Below are 22,308 nucleotides of genomic sequence, written 5' to 3'. Positions count from 1 at the left end.
CACACGTCAGCACTGTGACTTCTGCAGACCGTGGAGGCGGGGCTGGCTGAGGGGCCCGGGGAGCTTCGGAGGGTAATCGAGTTCCTACAAGGCTCATCAACACGGAACTCCAAACCCAGCCCCGCTGCACGGCTTTAAACACAGCCTCTGTTCACGTGAGAAAAATAACATTGTTGACCAATACTGAGTTCAATTCTCTCCATTTCTGAGGGAAAAGAAATATTCCAACTTGTATACTCTACAGATGTTATCAACCATTTACTAACACTTCCATCAGTTTGATCTCGGGCTCTGCCTGTGAGCCATGCTAAGTACCGTCTCAGAAGTGGAGGTCTATACATGAAAGTGATAAAAACAAAACCTAAAAATTACTCCTAAAGTTAAGTAGGTTTCAGTGCTCCTAGAGCGAGGCTCTGACTAAAATGAGCAGTACGAGAGACGCCGTCTACTGACCGATCCCCACAGAGGCAGCACATTTAGTCTGGTCCTTAATCTCCATGCGGACAGCGTTGGCAAACTCGTCAGGCGTGAGCCTGGTCTCCGCGAGGATCTCGGTGATGTCCACCAGGGCCTCATCACAGCTGACGGCTTCGATGTTGTGTGTGTAGCTGCCGACACAGAGCAGACGTGCGAGTCACAGCCGTGCTTAGCGTCACGCAGGCGCGCCCGGCCAGCAGGCTTCCCACGGCCGCCTGCCCAACATCCCCTGAGACTGAAGGTGCTAGAAGTGCTACCATTGAACTGAGCTGGCTCAGGTCACTTCACCTCTAACTGCAAAGTTAGTTCATCAGTATTTTTTTCCATATTAATTACCAAAAATACAACAGAAATGATCACTTCAATTTCTCTACGGTGAGAACACCTCCATAAACCTTTGAATATCTGCAAAGTATTGAGTCAATTAGAACTGTCACAACATTTAATTTTAAACATATTCAAACATGTTTTACCAGAATCCCTGAGGAAGAAAAACCACACAAATCAAACAAGCAATTGATGGTCTCCTGAACACAAATGCCCGGGACAGAGCAGGATATGACGGCCGGTCAGCCACGTGCCCGTCTAGAAGGACACTGGTGACATTCTCTTCAGATGGAAACACTTTGGGCTTTGGTTTTGGTTGTTGCTGTTTTTGGTCATGATCTACCTACACAGAGCACTGTTTCAGTTCACCAGAGGAGAGGAAAGGGGAGAGAAGAGTTGTTGTGTGGCTCTGATGTTCATTAAATACGTGGACCACAGGCCAGCAAAGGCCTCGGGACGAGAAACGGATCTTCAAAAATCCACCTGGTGAAGTATCAGGGGGCCAGCCCTCCACCTCTCACCCCAACTCACTGCAGGCTGTATATCAGACTAATTACTACCAACAATCATTTAAGAGATGAGTGGTCTGTCTTGGATTAACTCCAGGGAGCCATCTATCAGAGCAGAGTGTGTCCTGATACTAGAGCTGCCCTGAGGCGGGATTTCCAAAGGTGGCAGGAGAATAATGAGGAATCTTTTGTTCAAAGCACAGCCACATGGCCACTGAAAATGTCTCCACCAACCAAAACTGCGTGACCGTGTCCACGAAGTCCCCGCCCTGCGGTCCAGGCTGCTGGCCACTCCGGCTTCATAACCACAAGCAGCAGCACCAGCTCAGGCCCACCTCCAGCCCCCGCGGGCAGCGGCTGACCACAGCTCCAGAGGGGACCCAACAAGCGCACACCCCACCTGCTAACAGGGCGGGCCCGTGTTTGGGGTCTTAGGACAGCTGTGTGAGAACTGGCTTGTCCCTCAGCCCTAAGTCCACACACTGATGGCAGAGAGCTTCCCTGGCCCTCTCAGGTTCTCTCTCCGTTAGAGGAAGCCCCCCAAAGGCAGGGCTTGGATCTGACTCCTCTCCTGCAGGACTGGCAGCATCGACAGTTGTCTGCACGTGGTAGATGCCCTGTAAGCAGGAGAGGACGAAGTGACGAGAGAGGCGAGCATCTCCCTCAGAACTCCTTCAGAACATTGGTACAGCCTAAGGGCTGGCCGGCGTCCACTCACACCTCGCCCGCGGCGGCTCCCGCTGCCCTCAGCAGAGCTCAGAGGCTGGGACGATGACCTTACCTGGCCTTTTATAGAGAGAATATGGCAGGCCCACATACTTATTTAAAAGTTTGAGTTTTGAATTAACATTAAATATATGTATACTGTAAATATTCAAAAAACAAAATCTCCTTTTCTCAAGCCATCTAATCACCTATCTTGAGACTATGGGCGACCCTTGAACAACAGTGGTATGAACCTTGAGGGATGGCTCATGCATGGGTTTTTTCAGTAGTGAATACGAAGAGTGCTACGTGATCATGACCACGGAGAAGCCAAGGGTACAGACAGCTGGCTGTGGGCTACACACGATTCTGCACCTCGTGAGCACAGCTCCCCACTGCCACCAAGTCGTTCAAGGGCCAGCTGCATCACTAAACGTTTTTATAAAAGCTAACATCTGGCACGCCTAATGATTTCAGAGGACAAAGGATTCGAAAGAGTCTCTACTTGTGAACCTACAGTTCTAATTTTCAACAAAACTATAGCTCGTATGTAATAAAAGAGAATAACCAGGTTAAAAATGCCCATCTTTCATCCGTCTGGTCCCATGAAGGGAAACTGGAGCCGCTGAGCAAACGCCATGTGGACAGAAGGTGAGGCCCGCGGCAGCACCGGCGAGCGGCTCAGGCCCGGCTGCACAGAAGTGTCCCGCGGCCCGAGCCTCGCCCTGGGGGTGCGCACGGGAGGAGTGGGCCGGATGCTGGCGGCGGAGGAGTGGGTTTCCACCAGGCCTGAGGCAGCGGGTCCGTCCCCAGGATTAGGTCTGAGCAGCCAAGGGACAGAGGAGTAAGCATGGCGCACATACCTGGCTAGCGTCTCGTACATCGTTCGTGCAACCTCTTTATACGCATGGAAATCGTAAGGAACCGCCTGGAGACTGGGACAAAGCTGCTTGGCTTGCCCGAAAAACATTCCATTCCTAATGCCAACTTGTCTAGAGAAAGAACAGAATACAGGGGAGGTTAGACCTGGAATTTTTAAAAGTCAAATCAAGTATCAAATATTGCTATCTCCCCAAGCCACTGACACACAATTTTCATTTAACTCCCCTCTCAGGAGACGTAAAAAACAGGCAGTGAGAAAGCTTACAAGTTTGTTTCCCCACAAAGGAGAATCCCACAGTTGTCAGGTAAGTGTAAGTGACACAGCAGACATGCCCAAATATGTTATTCAAAGACACCTCCCGGGCCTCGTACCTCTGACCCCCCTGCAGATGCCAGAGAGTCCCCAGCCATGCCACAACCACCACAGAGCGGGACCGTGCTATGGAGGTCTGCTGCCCCAAAAGAGGGCCTGGCTCAGCCACGGTTCATCCCCCAAAGACAGAGAACCACACAGGACAGTGAGCGCTGCGTGACAGGCAGGCAGGAGGCACTCATCCCGTCACCACCCAGCTCCCCCGCGACCGACTCCAAGCGCCTGTGGCGGTTCCACGGTGGCCGAGATGCCGACAGCGGTGGCCACGGCGGGACGTCACTCTGGCAGGAGCCGGGTCCCACAACCGTGAGGGACCTGGTTGAAAATGGTACATCTCAAATCTCCTACATGTCTCCGTGCCGCACATCACCTTTGATATTTAGAGCATTCAGCACAAAACTGTAATTATGGGATTATGCACAGTGAGTAAAATTCCATGTTACTACTCTGCAATGGATCAAGAAAAAAAATCTTACAGTAAAAACATAAGCAGATGACAATAAGCAGTGTTTCCTGAGATTACATACTTGTAGGTAAATGCATCACATGGTTACGTCATGTTTCCACTCAATAAACATGTACTCACTCAGTACTCAGTGTTTAGTACAGAGGTGTCCCTGTTTTTAAGAAACACGGTCTTCAATAAGCAGAGGCCTGCGGCTCCCTGACTATCCCAGACCAGCAGTGAGCAGCAAGGAGGAAAAGAATCCTCCAAGCTACTGACATGAAATGATATACTTTTTAAATGTATATAAAACAGTAATGGATGATCAGACTGCAAAGCCCAGAGTAGATGAGAAACATCTAATAGGAGGGAAAAATGACAGGAAAGGAAGAGATGACTAACAAATCATGGTAAAGAAAACAAAGCTCTCATTCATTTAACAAAAATCTATGTCTCAGGCGCCATGTGAAGTGGTGGGTAGAAGACAGTGAACAAAATGGACCCCATGACGTCCACGAGGATGACCCGCAGAGACCCACGAGAGAACGGGCTCGAGCCCACGGGCCTTATTGTGAGGCAGGGAAGTGCATGCACAGTAGTTTACAAGGCTACGTAGAAGTACACAAATAGTTTAAAACATGATAGGTAGGTTCAACATGTAAAAGCTAAACTTACAAATTAAAGGCATGTGTTACATAATTCCCATAAGTACTATATTCTTATATTTACAGTACTTTCATTTTCAAATTTTTTACCTACACAAAAAATTCCACAGGCATATTACTTAGAAAATTATAATACATCAACTTACGTCCTCAGGCATACCTATGTCCCAGAGAGAGATGCTTGGGGATCACTAGACACTGTGAGGAAGTTATGAACAGAAAAGGAAAAACCTAAGAGGCCTCCCACAACTGAGGGAAGTAGAACGCTCCTAGTTGGTGGCTGGGAAAGGAGGCTTGTTTCACATAAAACAAATGCGCAGGACTTCCCTGACGGTCCAGTGGTTAGGATTCAGCGCGCTCACTGCCAAGGGCCCGGGTTCAATCCCTGGTCAGGGAACTAAGACCCCACAAGCCATGCAGCATGGTCAGAAAGTAATAACAAACAGGTAAAGACAATTACACGGTGACTTCACCACACTGACATCTCTGCCCGCCAGCTCAAACACCAAGCAGGACCAACACCAGGACTTCACGGGCGCCCACTGCCAGGTTTACAGGGAAAGCAGCACACGCCGTCTTCTCTGTGCTATGTGCTCAGGCAAGGGTACCTGGGTTGCATTAGATAATGTTAAAAAAAAACCCAGCTATTAAATCGCTGTCATTGTCAATTCAATATTCTGAAGGCCATCCACATCACTAATTCAGGATAGTAAAGGGTGAAAACGGAGGTTTAGAAATTATTTGCTCCTTAAAATCGGTAACTGTAGGATATATGTATATCATTACCTATCCATCCACATATCTGCCTTCTAACTTAGTTATGGATAAAGCTATTACTAGTTCTCTATGGTGGTTTAGTCACTAAGTTGTGTCCAACTCTTGAGACCCCATGAACTACAGCCTGCCAGGTTCTCTATGGTAAATATAAGTAAAGAAAACAGGCATGCAAATCTCGACTTGTGGAATTAGATTCTACCTTCCTATGGCTTCTACGGTCATGTTCCATACTTAGCTAACCCCATTATTATAAGGACCATGTCTACTGAAAACTCTCCAGTGCCTAAAACTGGGATGACTGTCCCTACAACCTAGTCTCCAGTCCAAGTCCGGAAACATTTCTCTGATGCAACTCTGTATATATTCATTAAAAAAAAAAATCTCACTGAAGGAAAATATAACTGTTAGATAGCCTTTAAAAAATAGGATATCCAAGAGACTCTCATTAGGAGTAGCCTAGAAAATGAAAAAATTACAATTAAAGGACAAAAACCCCATTGTTGTGGGTTTCATGTTTTCTTTCCCCTCAACTTACACTCAAATTCATTTTCACCACTTTTCGCATCTCCTTCAACATTTGCCATCTAAGTGACCCTTAAATGGCTTGCTGCACAGCATTTGGCCCTCATATATCATCACTCCAATTATTCTGTAACATATTCAGCTTGACAATCACCATCTGTGGTACAATACAAATGCCCTATCCAAACACCAACAGAGGCCTGGAGTCCAAAACCACCAGGAGCTGGCAACACTCTGAACTCTGAGGCGACCTTGGCACTCACTCCCCAGCCAGCATCCAGCAGGGGGCGCCGGGTACGGGGAGAGACCCGGCAGAGGCAGCACAGGAAGGCCGCTCCCACGTCACCGACAGCCAAGACCAAAGACTGGGCAAGCATCCCTCACAGCTTCGAGATGCAGAACACGACGCCCGGTCACCAGAAGCATGCCGTCTGTCACCACCCGTAACTCAGCAGGGGGAGACTAGCCCACTGCACAGAATCAGCTCTAAACTTCCTGCACTAATGAAAACATAGAATCCACAATGCATTCAGATCTAATTATCTTTTTCATTAAAGAAAGTTTCAATTCCTTGGCGACATGATCAACGAACAATGAAAAAGATTAAAACATAACTGTCAATGAAAAAAGCAAAGTCAGTCGGGGAGTAAAGCCTGACGTGTCATAAAGGATTTGAATATAATCCTTTTTTCTTAGATATCCTTTTAATAAGACAATTGGCAAGATTTTAAGCAAACTATTCTGGTTAGATGATGATGTGTCAAGATACTTTTTTGATCAGATTAGACTTGCTTGAATAACTCCAACTTTAAATCACGACTGAAAAATGTAATATATATATCAAGTCATTGTTGTATACTGTTAATGTTACATGTCAATTATATCTCATTTTTTAAAAAGCATGAATGACAAAACCATTAAGACACTACCAAACAAAAACAGGACTGAAAAGTGTGCCCGATGTGACCTCAGCCTGCTTCTGTAATTAGTAAACACTCCCACACTTGCCAGCGGTGTGTAAGTAAGTGCTTTGCTGTTGCTGCTCCGTCGCTCAGTCGTATCCGACTCCTCATGACCTACGAACTGTGACTCACAGGCTTCCCTGTCCCTCAGCACCTCCTGGAGTTTGCCCAAGTTCATGTCCACTGAATCAATGCCGCCATCCAACCATCTCATCCTCTGTCACCCTTTTTCTGTCTTCAATCTTTCCCAGCCTTAGGGTCTTATCCAATGATTCACCTGTTCCCATCAGGTGGCCAAAGTACTGGAGCTTCAGGTTCAGCATCAGTCCTTCCAAAGAGTATTTCGGATTGATTTCCTTTAAGATTGACTAGTTTGCTCTCTGTGCTGTCCAAGGGACTCTCAAGAGTCTTCTCCAACACCACAGTTCGAAAGCATCAATTCTTTGGTGCTCTGCCTTCTTTATCGTCTAGCTCTCACATCCATACAAGTCTAGTGGAAAGCCACAGCCTTAACTACGTGAGCCTTTGTCAGCAAAGTGATGTCTTTGCTTTTTAACACACAGTCTAAATGCTCGCTGTGTTATAAAGTGTCTGTGTTCAGTTAACAAGGAAGAAAAAAATAATGAATGCTCTTTAAATTAATCACTTAATCATTAATCATGACTCCATTTTTACAACCCGAATAATCGATTTCTAAAAACATCTTTCTAAACTAGGAGGAACGTGTGGGATGTATCTGTTTCCTCCAGAACTGACACAGCCGGCAGTAATCAGGCTTCGTGCTGGCAGGCCAGAGCACTGCGACTTGAAGTGAGCAGATGACCAGGCGTGCCAGGGCGGGACTGCTGGGTTGTGACCTAACAGGCAATCAGGTTTTAACATAACTTAAAAAAATGCTGAGTACCAGGTTTAAATAACAAGGGATATTTCCTGGCAGAAAGAAATAACGATCAGAGTAGATGACCCTAAGGCCCTCTTCCACCCAAAAATATCTAATTCTTTAATCTTATGCTTTGAAAGACAACGACTGAAAAATGACAATGTCCAGCTTCTTTTGGTTTTCATCACAGAACCTACTGCTTCAGCAGGACACTAAGGTATTTATTTAAAGTTACTGAGCATTTGTGAAGGCAAAAAAAGGAAACGGAAGGGATTAAGGTTAGAAAGACTTCTTTCTTTATTTGTTACATTCAAGTCACAGGTTTGACTAACCCATCTAAATCCACTTCAAAAGATTATATAAGAAATGAAGTAAATTAATTATTCAACAACATCTTTAATGCCTACATACCTGGCTTCATAACTGCAAGATGCGATTTCAGCCTTTGACAAAACAGAATCAATTCCATTTATCTGTGCGGAATCTTGACTCTCCCACGTTGATGGATCTGGTATTTCTGCTTCAAAAATAAAATTGAATGATTTTATGTTAAAAATGATTTTCCTTAACTTTCATTCAAGAAGTTTGTTTACCATTCATTTCATATACAAATGTTCAATAAATTCCAAGTAAACTGACATTTACCCCCTAATCATTTAACAAAAGAAAATCTAAAACTCTAAAATAGCTTACTTCCAGTATATCCTTTACCAGCAATCAAGAACTTATCATAATACATACAGTTCTATCTTAATAACAGTTTGAAGAGACATATACCGAAGGATAAATATAAACCATCCCTTAGGTCTCTGGAGATGCACAAGAATAATGAACCTCTTCCTACAGCCGCAAAAGGATGACACAGCTCTCCCAACTTCCAGCTTCACACAAGAACACCAAAGCACACAGTCTAGACAGCCTATTGACTGCCCGTCCTATGATGTGACCAGCACGTGAGAGATGGGTTAAAACACAACTTCAGTTACGTCTCTTGGGACACCACAGAATTCCCAAAAAGAATATGCTCTAAAAAAAATCTATTCTCATAGTTCTACTATTCTGAACAAAAATACCATGAGTCAGTAAAATATGACTGAGAGTGCTTGGGCTAATTCTAGACAAATACATTAAGAGCACGACGTTAACAACATCACTAACAAGCTCAGGATCTCTTTCCTATTTATTTCAGAGACATAACATTCCATGAAAAATCAGCCAAGTGAAAAGCACTGCCAGGTAAACAAAGATTTACGAACAACTCCTCCTGATCTGACTTCGGTGATCCTCAACACATTTCACCCGACTATGCAACACATACAAGCGAGTCTGGGTTCCAGCACCCACATACACGAAGCATAAATACAAACCAAAGTCTGAGGACTGGCATATTCATGGGGTCAAATTCCACTTGCATCCAAATTAAAAACAGCAGAGCACACACCCTGAGTCATGATTTCTGATACAGCATGACTAACATGTGCTATACTAGGACAAATTAAGGACAGAATGCAGAGCGGCCGACCCAGTGTCCTGAAGGGGTTTGGAAGGCTAAATATCAGCTTTAATAGTCCATTATTCCAAGCTGAAAACCTGTAAGGATTTCAGGGTTGTTAGTATGACAGTTCAACGGTGGCTGCTACTAACCCAAAAAAGAAGAGCTGAAGCCGGAACAGCCACAACCAGCTGCCTTTCAAAGGAGCACCCATGAGCTATGCCTTAAGAGCTGGGGAGTCAGGGGACTTCTATTCCAAGGGCTAATTAACCCACCTACGGGAAAAGTCCCACTGCTGCTGAGAGCACTGTCCGCGGCCCCTGCTCCCAGCAGCCTGCCGGGGGAACCTTGCAAAGTTCTCTCCGCTGGGTGGACTGACCCAGTCCACAGTGTGCCAGGGCAGTGCCTCCACAAGCGGAGCGAGCTGCTCCATGGGCGGTGCGGGGAAGTGCAGGGACACACTGTCCTCTCCTCCCTGGAGGGCAAGGGAGAAGGCGGCTCGTCAAGCCCTGACAAACCAGATGGGCACATGGAGTATGCGCAGGGATGGCTGGAGAAATCAGGAGAGGACCCACATCTGTGAAAAAGAAATTGCTGAGAGTAAGTCTATGACTAATACAATTTAAAACTTCGGTCGCTCTTTAGAACGAACACTGAAGTTGCTGACGGGATAGGAACACCTGCATTCTGGAATCTGGGAAGGGAGAAAAGGCCCAGCCAGGAAATCATAGTATACACAGATTCCAAATTCCAGACAAGGCCCACTGCTGAGTATGGCTCAGGAGCAGCTGCAAAGAAGCCAGGGGTGGAGACCCTGGTCACGCTGGTCTGATCAGACAGAGTCCCTGAGTATGACAAGAAAGAAACTGAGGTCCTATAAAAGGCTAATGATGTGTTAGCTCTAATACCTCGCCTAGATGTACAAGACAAAACATTAGAACTGAGTTGTTTTTTTTTTTAAGTTATGGTACAGAAGGCAAAGATTCTAATTCCTAAATTGATCCTCAATGTTTTAAAATTTGGTGTCGTATCTAATAACAGGACCCAGGGAAAGAAAGATCAAAGAATAAAAAGCAAAGAGGAATGAAAGCACTGGAGAAACAAGTTCCAGGGGTGAGCTTAACTGCAACCGCTCTAACAAAGGCCATCTATTCACATCATATGCAGCAAATATTGTTAAGATCCTAACAGGTCAAAAGGTTCAGCACACACATAAAAGTGAATGATGTCACGTCAGAGAGAGTGTAAAATATAAAGTATCGTATTCTCTTTTTCTAGTGACAGGAAAATCTAGTTTTGACAGTTTTCAATGGCAAGTCCAACATCAATACTTCTTCTAATATTTACCTCTGGTTTACCACTCATACTTAAAGAGGCAGAGAGAACGTGAGCTATACAAGCTTATGAAAATCCAGCGGCTACACTGAGGAAGACAGTTAAGTTATTACAAAGGTCAGAATTCTGCTTACAAACTGCTTATGGTCAGATCATTGGTGACAGGAGGAAAGACGTGAGAGAACAGCTCTCCACTCACTCTGAGGAAGGCATGCTTGCCAAGACCAAACCTCTGGATGTACACTGCGTAACAGGGGCAGACACAAGTCTACCCACAGGAGCAGCTCTGAGCACCGGGGAACCAAGAGATGCTACGAGCAGCGTGCACAAGGCGTCTTCCCTCTTTAAAGCTCATTCAGTATTTACTGAGCGCCCAGTGTGACAAGTGCCGTGCATTCTCTTAAGCTACTTGTTTACCAGAATCTTAGATTTCATCTTTAATACCACACAGAAAAGCAGATAGGAAAACCAACCTACTACAAAACCAAGCTACCAATACTTCAACTACCCACCTTGTCAAATATGACAATGCAATGCTCAACAAGTTCAGAATACCAACCTCAAGATCTACTCACTTCACACTAGAATCTCAAAAACTCTCTTATTAAATGACCAGGAAAAGGTTCAGGAAATCTGGAGAATACAAGTACACATGAAGCATCAAAATGTAGCTATAAATATTCTCCTTTGTATCCATGGCATGTAAACAGATGATCACAACCAGCAAGAAAAATGTAATCCCAAGAAGGTCCTCCGAGACATCTACTGGCGTTACTTTCATCTTAATTTCATCGAGGTCATTTCTAAAATAACCCCCAACTTTTCTAACTGAACACTAAGAACCTGAAGTAACTGGGATGAAATTTAACTGCAAGCGTTCCAGACTACTACATATCTGATCTCTATTTTCTGAAAAATTAATTTTAAAAAATTTGCAGACATCTATGGGAAAACTGACCAATGTCAAACAATTACTTCGTAATTACTAAGCAAATATTTCTCAGGGAAAACTGTCGGGTGGGGGTGGGAGGAGGAGGGGAGAGACATGAAAATCAAACAGTAATGTGATTAGTGTAATTTATATAATTTTGTTTATTAACAGCCAAAATTTAAAAGCCAAAGAGGCAAGAAAAAAGTTTCCCATATGAAACAGGTGCAACAAAGATGTGGGGGATGATTGCTGGCTTTATCTTCTCACTCCAGTAACTAAAACCTTAACTGTTCTTCAGTCCAATGATGCATACACATCTTCAGAAAACAAACTTCAGTGTCCTTACTTGGATCAGAGCCCAAAACAACAGGTAATTAACTTTCAAGTCTAGAAGTTCCTACAAAATGATGTCCATGATTTTCCTCCCCAAACTAAATCTATAGAACGCAAGCTAATCATGCCTTTTAAACATTCTTCACTCTCTTTCCCAGGAAAGTATCATTATCCAATTCAACAAAGCCTAACTATAAACCACTCATTTGTATTATGTTCAGATTTTGCTTTAAGATGTGACTGACACCCTTAAAACCATTGAATGAAAAAGCTAATTGTTTCAACTCTGCTTTTATTTCTGTAACAACAGAACCAAAGCAAAATGCAGAAGTCTTCGACAGGTGCACTAGGACTGTGCAGCTTGTATCTGTACCTGCTTTGCCTCTCAGGATCTTATTCTGATAATACTGCCACTCCAACTGGGGGTTAGCGCCAGGACGCAGAGGGGCCCAGCCGGTGCCCCTGTTACTTGTAACAGCCACTGGTTTTCCTGTAAGAAGAGTACGATCAGTTTTAAACCTAAGTACAGGAATGTTAACAACAGTAAAAAACATGTAACGGAAAATTTTTCAAAAGACGTAAAAAAATATGACATTTTTCTCTAGCTTTATTCAGGCATTAGTCCCTAACGGAGACAGGAGCTTTAAAGATTATCAACTGCTATGCAAAAGTCATCTAAGTGTCTCTGCACCCCCCAAAGTAAACTATTCATGACAATCTTGATGCATTTATTCAACTTAAAAGCAACACTATCATAGCTTCTCGTTGTCTCTCTGGTTTCTTAAAGTAGAAAATAGGCAACACAGAACCTCAATTCAGAGTGGCAGGGTGAGGAGAGAAACAAAAACTGTATCTAGGTTTTTTATAATTCTGGTATCAAAAAAGTAAGGTAACATCTAAACTAATCTTTATTTTTACAGCAAGAAAAAACTAATCAAAATATATATGCAGAGGAATCACAACCTGACCTACTACAGAACAAAGGTGAGTGTATACGGTCGCGAAATTTTTGGTTTAGTTACAAAATCTTTCACACACCATTTCCTTGTATGCGTATGTGTCAGAAGATAGGTCTAACTCTGTAAACCAACAGCATGGATAATTCATGTTTGTGTGTGTGTGTATAAAAATATATTTCACTGAATGCATTTGTAGTGAGGATAAAGAAAAAAATGCATCAAAAAGCCAGTCATGGGCTAAAATCAACTCTTTACAATCTAAACACCTCTATCGGAGCTCAAGCAGCAACTACTTGTGATAAAAATAAAGCCCTACTATTATCCCCAGCAGCTTCTGTGCTTCTCTTACACGAAAAATACTCTTGGAAGAAAAGGCTAATAGTTATCGCTTTCAGATCTAAACTTCTGAAAAATCCAGAACAAATATTTCCAAAATTACTGACAGGTCACAAATACCTAAAATTTCCATTAAAACAAAGACTGCACAGAGGACAACACATTTTAACAATGTTCAATAACACAAAATTATTCTACAACCAAAAAACTTAGAATTTCCCCTAACAGAAGGATAGTTAAGCGATTCACTCAGGAGAAAGCATAGTGACCCAAGTTGCAAAGACATATGCTGCCATAAAATTTCCATTTATTGACAAAAAATAATAAATATAGGTTAAAAACATAGAAAATGCCCTAATCTTAGATGATAGATCCTTCAACTGAAGAGGAGTATTCTTCCCTAAAGGCTTGGTCTCTACAGGGAGGAAAACAATTTTTTCTAACTTCCCTCAATCTTTCTTTATTATGGAGTCCAGAAAATTTGGAAGCAGTAACTGATTTTGCCAAGGAAAATCAGAATGAATATTTCTTAAAGAGTATGTTGTGATCCCTTAGAATATATATTTGTAACAATATATCAATTTTCTTAATACATAAACAAGAATACAGACCTTTGAGATCTGGTCTATTTCGTATACCCACTGATACAAAGAAGCAATCCATATCAACATGCATTATACAGCTCTGATGTCTGGGTGAACTCAATACTGACATATTTCCTAGAAGGAAAAAAAGAACGTTCAAACCCCAAACTCATCAATACTTTTTAAAATATCAGGTCTAGTTAACTTTAGAAATTATATTCTTAAATGCTTATAAGCAGAATAAAGTTTTTAAAACAATACAGATTCTATAATTGATTATTTATATCACCTCAAGAGAAATCAAAGTTCAGCTTCTTTGTCTCTAAAAATAATTCAGAGATACAAATTTAGTTTCCAAACATAATTTAAAATCAATCATGAAGACATCATGTTTCCGAGTCTATATTCTAACAAGTCTCTCAATCTGTCTGAATACCTATCTCAAAGTTATTTCTATGTGCTGAATGGTACATAAAAATGTACAGAGGTGTGTTCATGTATTTAGTCCCAGGGAGCTAAGTAACTTTAGCGGGCACTACTCCATGTGGTGACAACACTCCCTGGTAGGACAGCCAGAAACAGGGCTACTGTTATCCAGCGCTTAGCAGTAGGTGTTAGGCACTGTTTTAAGAGCTTTACATGTATTAATTTAAACCCTCACAACAACATTATGAAAGAGGTAGTAAGATTATCCCCATTTTCCAGGGTAATAACTTCAGTCACACAGCCAGTAGGAGGCTGAGCTGGTATTTAATCCCAGGGCATCTGATTTCAGAGCCCACAGGCCACCACCCTTGTAAAAAGCATGCTCTCATAAAGGAATTTTCTTTCCTCTGATAGATTTAAGAACAACTGTACTGAGGTTAGTCTTCATGACAGGCTCCTAAAAACTTCCAGTTAGTACCCAAAAGGTTGAGACAGCTCTATCTAGCAGACTGTGACTATGAGCACGTTTCCCTTGTTCCCACTAGGGCACAGCATGGGGCCTTGCTCCTGCCACCCTCCTGGACCATCACCCGTCAGCCAGCAGGGAACAGGCTCAGAGAGTGAACTCACACGCTACTTCCCGAGAAGGGTGCAGCCCGGCTGCGCGCGACTACCTGACTCCAAAGCCTTGGACTTCCCTGCTGCTCTCCCTCTTACCTCAAGAAAGGACTTATAAATCTTTACTATAATCCTGCTGGATAAGAAACTATTATATAAACATAACGTAAACAACTCAAAATAATGGTTTTAAAGATTCAAGTCATATGGAAGGCATGTACGAAATGCCCACTGAATGCTTTCATACAATATAAAAATCTCTCATCTTGGAAAATTCCCACTCATAGAAATGATTCATAATTGCTCTTGGAAGCTTTCTAAATTAAATGACCTTTAGGTAACAAGACCAAGGCATGATATAAGGAAAATCTAATACCTATAACCATTATTTTGAACTATTTTATAAATAACAAAAAGCATCTGGAATAACTAAACAGCAAAACGTAACAAAAAATCCACATGTAGCGGCTCTACCAGTCTGGGAGACCTGAGCTGCTCTCTGCACCTCACCTTCCACAGCTATAAACGAATGGTAGTATCAGCTCATCTTCAGGGAGGAACCATGTAAGCCACAAAAAGCATCGAAAGCCTCACACTAGATACCAAACACACTGACAGGCACAGAGATACAGCCTGTTACTGTGGTTTCGTTTTTGATGACAAGAGAAATATTGAAATACAATATACAATTAGCCAATCTACTTATGTGAAAATACTTAACCTCACTAAAAGTGTACCACTATAATTACAATAGCTATTATGTCAAAGTTACTGAAAGACTTAAAAATCATTATGACGCAAGCTTTTAAAAATTAACAGTTACTCTTATCAAACCAATTCATTTTTACAGGAGATTAAGCACTGAATATAAACTATGCTATATTTTACAGTTCAAAACTTCAACAACTGATAAAGTCTACAGGAAGAATGAATGCTCAGAACCCCAACCTTGGACCTATTCAAATTACTTAAAGATGTTCAGTTAGCCACACTCAAAAATAATTTTGTAAAAAATACTTTAGTAAGAAAGCTTTTCATCATCTGTTATACTTACTGTTACTTACATAACCCGATACTCCTCAAGGCTGCCATGTTACAAGAGCTTAGTACTGACCAGAACACCAGTGACAGATTAAGAGCAAAACGGTAAGCATGACTGTTTCTTAGAAAACGATTGTAGTTGAGTATCTACCTGTGTCAGTTACAACAAGTGCAGACCTGCCTGCTTTCATTTTTTTTAACTTTTCCCTTCCTGGAAAGATACCACTATTCTGCCTCTGCAGCATATTGACAAACTCAGTCAGTTCACACTTCCACGTGGATATGTGGTGCAGTCTGGACCGGGAGTAGAAGTCCGAGATGAAGTTGCAGTCCGAGGGTCGGGGCGGCCCCGAGGGCGCCCCCCTGCCCGGGGCAGGTACTGACGAAGTGCTCTTTGTGCTTGAAGGCCCCTGAACGGTGGAGTGGTGAGCACCGTTGACTCGAGGGTTGCTGTGCAAAGACGGCGAGGAGAAGGGCTTAGTTCTGTGTGGGTCCCGCAGAGCGTCCGCGCTGCAGGTGCTCTGCGGGGCCGGCTGCACGGCGCAGTCTCTGAAGGCGCCGCGGCTCCTCTCGGGCCCCGCGGCCTCCTCCCGGGCGGGCTCTGCGGACAGCCTGCTGGAGACACCGCTGCTGCCCGGGGGCGCCAAGCAATCCAGGCTCTTTAAGGCACCGTGAGAGCTGTGGGCGTGCCCATTACAAAGGGCACGGCCATCTCTGGGATGCGGAATGCCATTCTGTTTCCTTCCTGGGAACACAGGCTGCAGCCCCACAAAATCAAAGTCATTATCTGCAGCTTCCTCATTCCAGCTGTTCACTCCGTTGACTCGGACTTCACTTTCCGTCTCGATTTTCTTAATTATGTGATTTCTAAAGCAGGAAAAGAAAAAAAATTTTCTTTAAATGAATAGTGTCTGACTTTCAAGCTGAAACAATTTTTCATGTAAACTTTCTTACTGATGCACACTTTAATATCCCCCCACCCAAATCTGAAAGATTAAACCATGACTTGAATTACTGCTCTTCCAACAGAAGATAATTCTTTGCTAAACTGAAGGAGCAAGGTACTAGGAAAATTCCAGCATATTAACTAACAGTCTTTTAGGTTTTGTTTCCTTTTTAAAAATTTCAGATACTCCCAAAGAAGAAATAGAATGGGATCTTCTTCAGATTGAAGAAAAAACCAAGAAACAATTTTCAATTATTTTCCCATTAAAAATTGTCATCTATTGATGTAAGTCTGAGTCACAGTGCCTGGCATACACTAGTAGTCAAGCATTTGCTCAATTAATACAATATGAATAATTCCTGTAAAAATGGGTAAGAAACCTCATGTGAATTCTTACTGCTATGTTTATTTTCAGTTTTTTATGTAAGGTACTATTCAACACATTAAATCCAATACTGCTGCCCTCCTGAGGCTGGTTACTTTCCCTCAGGAAACAACCAACATACTATATTCATTAATCCATTAATAGGGTCAACTGGTGTAGATAAAAAGTAAAGAAAGAAAAAGTCAATGTGTAAGGTTAATTCAATGAAATTTATATCTAGAAAAATGAGGATGTTTGCCCCATTGACAGGGAATTAGTGTTTCCATTCTAAGAAATGCATTATTTAGATGCCAGGGTGGTAGGTCCAAGGCAGTCTGGACCCAGTGCCCTGATGACAGATTTATAAATGCAGGAACTATGACAAACGTTACACTAAATTAATCATTCCTCTAATGATTCCCGGTAATGTTCTGTAATAAAGAAAAAAATAATTTGTATTCAAAAGAATCATCTAAGTAACAAAAACAAGAGTCTGAACCACAAAGCCGTAATTCACTCTACTTAGGAAAGCCCGCAGCGTCAGCCCAGTTACAGTTCAGGCCCCAGATGAGGGCGTGCACAGCACCCCGGGGTGGTGGTTAGACTACCACCCCGTCAACAGGCTTAATCTCAAGTTTCTCCTCCTAATACCAACTGGGTCTATTAGTAATGACAGTCTGACTACACAGGAAAACCACACATGAGCTGGATCCAAACATCACCTCCCATTTCTGGGTTGGCTCTGGCTGATCAGCTTGTGGGATCTGACCGCCAGCTCTGGGCAGGTCCAAGCCTCACAAGTGAGCACACCAAAGAGAGAAACAGAAAACCAGCCAGAAACGATTAAGAGAGGAAGGGAAGAAAACCTAAAGCGAGGCAAGACAGAGAAAGTCTGGCCCCTGAGACAAAGAACGAGGGAGCAAAAGGCGACACGAAGGAGCTTCAGAAAAAATTTATAAAATGCACGGAACATGCCAAAAAATAAAGATCAAGAAAGAAACAAAAGTGCAATCAGAAAAGCCTTAGATCTCATTTAAATACTAAGACTTTAAATTAATACTAGCAACACATGCAATAGAAATGCACACACTGGCAATAAAACACTGCTCACGGCCCTCTTTCTGCACTGCGGTGTTCCAGCCTAGGCAATCGGGCATCTAAAGTGGCTGGACTGGAAATGCACCATGAGTGGATAATACATTCACTAGGCAACAACATAAATGGATCAATAATTAAAATCTAATAGGCAAATTCTTCCTAAAATCGACACAGAGAAGAATTTCAAAACACACACACATAGATATTTTATTAGTGGAGTAAGAAAAAAAAAGATGAAGTTGTGCATTCAGAAAGTTTTCTGATATTGCCTATACACATTGATGGTACTAAAAAAACAAAATTAGAAGTTTTAGGTAACATGAAAAACAACTTATGTAAGTGAACACAAGTTAAAGAACAAACACCAACAAAACTACAGAAGGTAGTGACATCGGATCCCCCCAATGCAATTAACACTCCTGGTGTTTTGGGAAAAAATACATCCAACTCCCAAAGCAAGCAATTTAAATAAATAAGGAGAAGGCTCATGATAATGAATCATGATGATAAACCACCTGATATACAAGTTAAGGCAACATACCAATTAACTATAGAGCCAATTTACCTAGGGTTACTGCAATTAAAACTTAAATCAAAATATTTTAAAAACACATGGAATAAGGCCTAGATTCATCTCTAATTCTACAACCTTGAGGGTCATCAACTAAATTTTCACCAACATAAAATATTTATGTTTTTATATTGTTACTGACTTAGAATTTTTCAAAAATAACCTAGAAATGTTAACATTTTATCTATCTTTCTGTGTAACAGTGCACAACAAATGTACAGGTGGCGTAGCTCAGTTTTTGAGAAGGTAATATTCTACAGCAAATTACTTGTGTCAAAAATTATTACTACCATGGAAAATCCATGAAAAATTTTACTTCTAGTAACTTAACAGCCATTGGTTTAACCTGGAAATCTAATGTGAGTGGAAAAGTTTTCTTGTTTACATTTTATTTATGAAACTGTCGTGATAAAAATAATTTTTAGCTAAGACACCCACCCCTATACTTCCACAGCATTAATACAGACGAGTAACAAGGTTTCACGTGTGCTTCTAGCTTGCGTAGAGCAGGGGCCATGCACTGCTAAACTCCCGCTCTGCAGTCTCCCCAGCCCAGACGCACTTACACCCTGTCGCTGAGCTGCTTGGCGATGCTGCTGGGACCGGGGAGGGGGTCCTCAGGCTTGCACACAGGATTGAAGTTGAGGCTTTTCTGCACGGAGGACTGCTTGCTGTACAGCTGATACGGAATGTAGGACAGCAGTCGTCCAGCTTTGATGCTGAAACGAAAAAGTCAGACCAGTTTAAGGGTTTAATACTGGGGTACACGAGCTTCACAGAAAATGAACGTTCTCAAGAACAGGAGTATTCCACCAACAGCATGCCACTGCTCTTTCTAGTTTATTCCTTCCTCCTTCGTTTTAGTGGTCCTAACACAATATAATTTTAGTTAAACATGAAGAGATGTGTCTGAAACTTTAAAAACCAGTGGCCAACAATCTCACATTGAGGAAGGGAAAACTAGAGAATAGGATGAGAAAAGTTTAAATACAGAGCTGGACTAGTCAATATTTTAATCATCATGACTTTAATATTAACCACAATCCTTCCCCAAAATTGCTACAAATGGTGACTACAGCCATGAAATTAAAAGCCTGGTCCTTGGAAGAAAAGTTTTGACAAACCTAGACTGCATATTAAAAAGCAGAGACATTAGTTTGCCAACAAAGGTTCATATAGTAAAAGCTATGATTTTTCCAGTAGTCAAGTATGGATGTGAAAGATGAACCATAAACAAAGCTGAATGCTGATGAACTGATGCTTTTGAGCTGTGGTGTTGCAGAAGACTCTTGAGAGTCCCTTGGACTGCAAGATCAAACCAGTCAAACCTAAAGGAAATCAATCATGAATATTCATTACAAGGACTGATGCTGAAGCTCCACTACTATGGCCACCTGATGGGAAGAGCCGACTCATTAGAAAAGACCCTGATATCAGCTGGGAAAGAGTGAAGGCAGGAGAAAGGGACGACAGAGAATGAGATGGCTGGATGGCATCACCGACTCAATGGACATGAGTTTGAGCAAGCTCCAGGAGATGGTGAAGGGCAGGAAGCCTGACATGATGCAGTCCATGGGGTCGCAAGGAGTCGGACACGACTGAGCCACTGAACAACAACTACAACAACAACCTTTCTCCAGTTCCCACACAATCATCGAGGTTTTCTCAACCCATCTCACATGGGTTTCCCCAGTGATCCCCCATTCCTAAGATTCATGTCAGGTCTATTACATGTGAAAGCCTGTAATGTGAAGGCCAAAATAAAGAACCTCAACTTTAAGAGAAGTAACTTATACTATTTTATATGTATAAGTGTGATAGAGACAAGGCCACTAGAAGACAGGAACTAAGAGAAGCTACCATATACATCTAGGTATCCTCTTCCAAACGTTCACTATCTACATACCAACCACCACTGCGGTAAATCAGGGGGCATGAGGAGTATGATGCTAGACAGCCAGGCCCATTAACAGACATTCCCAAACACCTGTTGTAACTAAGAACTCAAACCAAGGCCATTAAACTAATATTTGCTTTCTAATAAACTGAGTTACATATGGTAACTGTGCCTTTAAATATATCATTTTCAATTCAAAACTGAAACATTTCAAAGCACGTGTGGCTTTAAACCTAAACTACATATTAAGAAAGCCACCCTTCAATTATTTAGGAAAAAATGAATAAAGAGTAAAATATTTTTCTTAGTATCTGACAAATTCAAAAGTTTTGACATTTTCCTCAAAGGGCACTCCACAAAACTTAAAAAAAAAAGTAAGAAATTACTGAACTGGCTTAAACAAACAAACCAATTCAAAATATTGAGTCAACAATTGTGAATACTGAAAAACATATGATGATATCCTAAAAATGGAAATATGCCATGTTACAAACTAAGTCCTTTATGTAATTATATCAGTATATAATGCCCCCATAACACCTTCAGCTTTAGGTAGCATTACTAAATATGCTGAAGTACTAAATTAAGACAGTGGAGAACATTACTGCTGACAACACACTCAATTCTCATTTACCAAAATAAATTTACCATCAGGCTAAAGTTAGTTTTTATCAAGACGACAGATTACATGCAAATAAGAGAATGAAAATCCTAAAACTGGACTATTTATTAATCTCCTTTATTCTTCTTCAAACTAATTTTGCTTCCTTTAACAATCGTCTCCGCTGCCTGGCCACAGATCTTTGTCTTCTTAGCCTCTCCTGTCCTACCTGCTCCCCCAGCCCCAGCAGCAGAGGGACTTGGCCCTACCCTGAGCATCTGCCGGCTCCATCACACACAGCACAGCTGGGACTGAGGGCTGAGTGGAGACTGAAACGGTGCCCGATGTGCCAGGGGCACGTCAGGAGGAAGACCCAGGTGCAGCAAAGCCAGGACATGCCCTGCGGTCATGCTGGCTTCTCCCAGCCTCCTGACAGTGTGCTGGCTGACCAGACCCTGGAGGTGCTCTCTGTGGTCGACACTGATCACACACGACCCCTGTGAAGACTGCGGTCACCTGGCAGAGCCTAAGGCCTATGTAACTCAGCCCATGGAGGCTGATGAGAGAAAGCCGATTTTAATACTGCAGGTTTCTAACCAGACATCCTCAGAGATGCCCAGTAAAAGCAACTAACACCCAGCACACTATAATAATGTTAGACAAGGAATTTTTAAAATTTCAAACCCAAACCACTACACATCCACTGTACACTCCTAACTGTCAAGACTTACCCATCTGTCCAACTACAGACATGGCAGAAGCATTATCTGAAGGAATGTTTTTAAAAGATCTTCTTTTAAGAAATCTCTCAGGGATTAACTTGTAACATTTTCTAATTTCACTGCTTATCCTAAGCACAAAGGAGCTGTATATTTTCTACTATTTTTAAGAAAAAAAAAAAAAAAAGCTGAATACCAAATATCAAAATCCAAATTTCAAGATCAAAAGGAGTTTCACTTTACCAAAAGATATTACTACATGATTTCTTTAAACAGTGGACTTCCTTCATACACTGAAAATAGACTCTGGTATATATGAAAGAGATTACATTCTAGTCAGTGTATCAGACGCATGCTCACTGATATGAAACATTCACTTACTTTGGGGACTCTTAACTTGGTTTGTCCTCTAGCCCCAATAAACTTATCTCTAAAGTAGAACTTTGCTTCTAACAATCCTCTAAATCATTTCCTATGCTGACACAATGAATTTACACTGACAGTTATAACCAGAATCTGGAAAATTTTGTAAA

The 22,308-nt window shown here is 42.1% G+C and overlaps 1 protein-coding gene across 9 annotated transcripts in view; it reads right to left on the bottom strand.

Moving 5' to 3' along the window:
- The window catches only part of REV1 (REV1 DNA directed polymerase), a 90,402-nt gene that overhangs the window by 20,188 nt on the left and 47,906 nt on the right, over positions 1–22,308 (bottom strand). For 7 of the 9 annotated variants that reach the window (XR_006343686.1, XM_043918602.1, XM_043918603.1 and 4 more), the window contains 7 exons: positions 19,125–19,277; positions 15,731–16,446; positions 13,522–13,629; positions 11,989–12,105; positions 7,936–8,044; positions 2,882–3,010; positions 454–608 (listed from right to left, as the gene is read on the bottom strand). Coding sequence is in view for 8 of the 9 variants with exons in the window: in XM_043918602.1 (XP_043774537.1) it covers positions 454–608; positions 2,882–3,010; positions 7,936–8,044; positions 11,989–12,105; positions 13,522–13,629; positions 15,731–16,446; positions 19,125–19,277 (1,487 nt within the window). In the remaining variant the exon portion in view is untranslated. The remainder of the gene's footprint in view (positions 1–453; positions 609–2,881; positions 3,011–7,935; positions 8,045–11,988; positions 12,106–13,521; positions 13,630–15,730; positions 16,447–19,124; positions 19,278–22,308) is intronic. The other 2 variants (XM_043918604.1, XM_043918606.1) reach the window with 1 other exon arrangement.

The sequence above is a fragment of the Cervus elaphus genome, chromosome 11 (genome assembly GCF_910594005.1).
Source record: "Cervus elaphus chromosome 11, mCerEla1.1, whole genome shotgun sequence".
In the NCBI taxonomy this organism is placed as follows: domain Eukaryota; kingdom Metazoa; phylum Chordata; class Mammalia; order Artiodactyla; family Cervidae; genus Cervus; species Cervus elaphus.
Note: the sequence above shows the minus strand (reverse complement) of the source record. Positions and strands in the feature narration are given on the sequence as shown.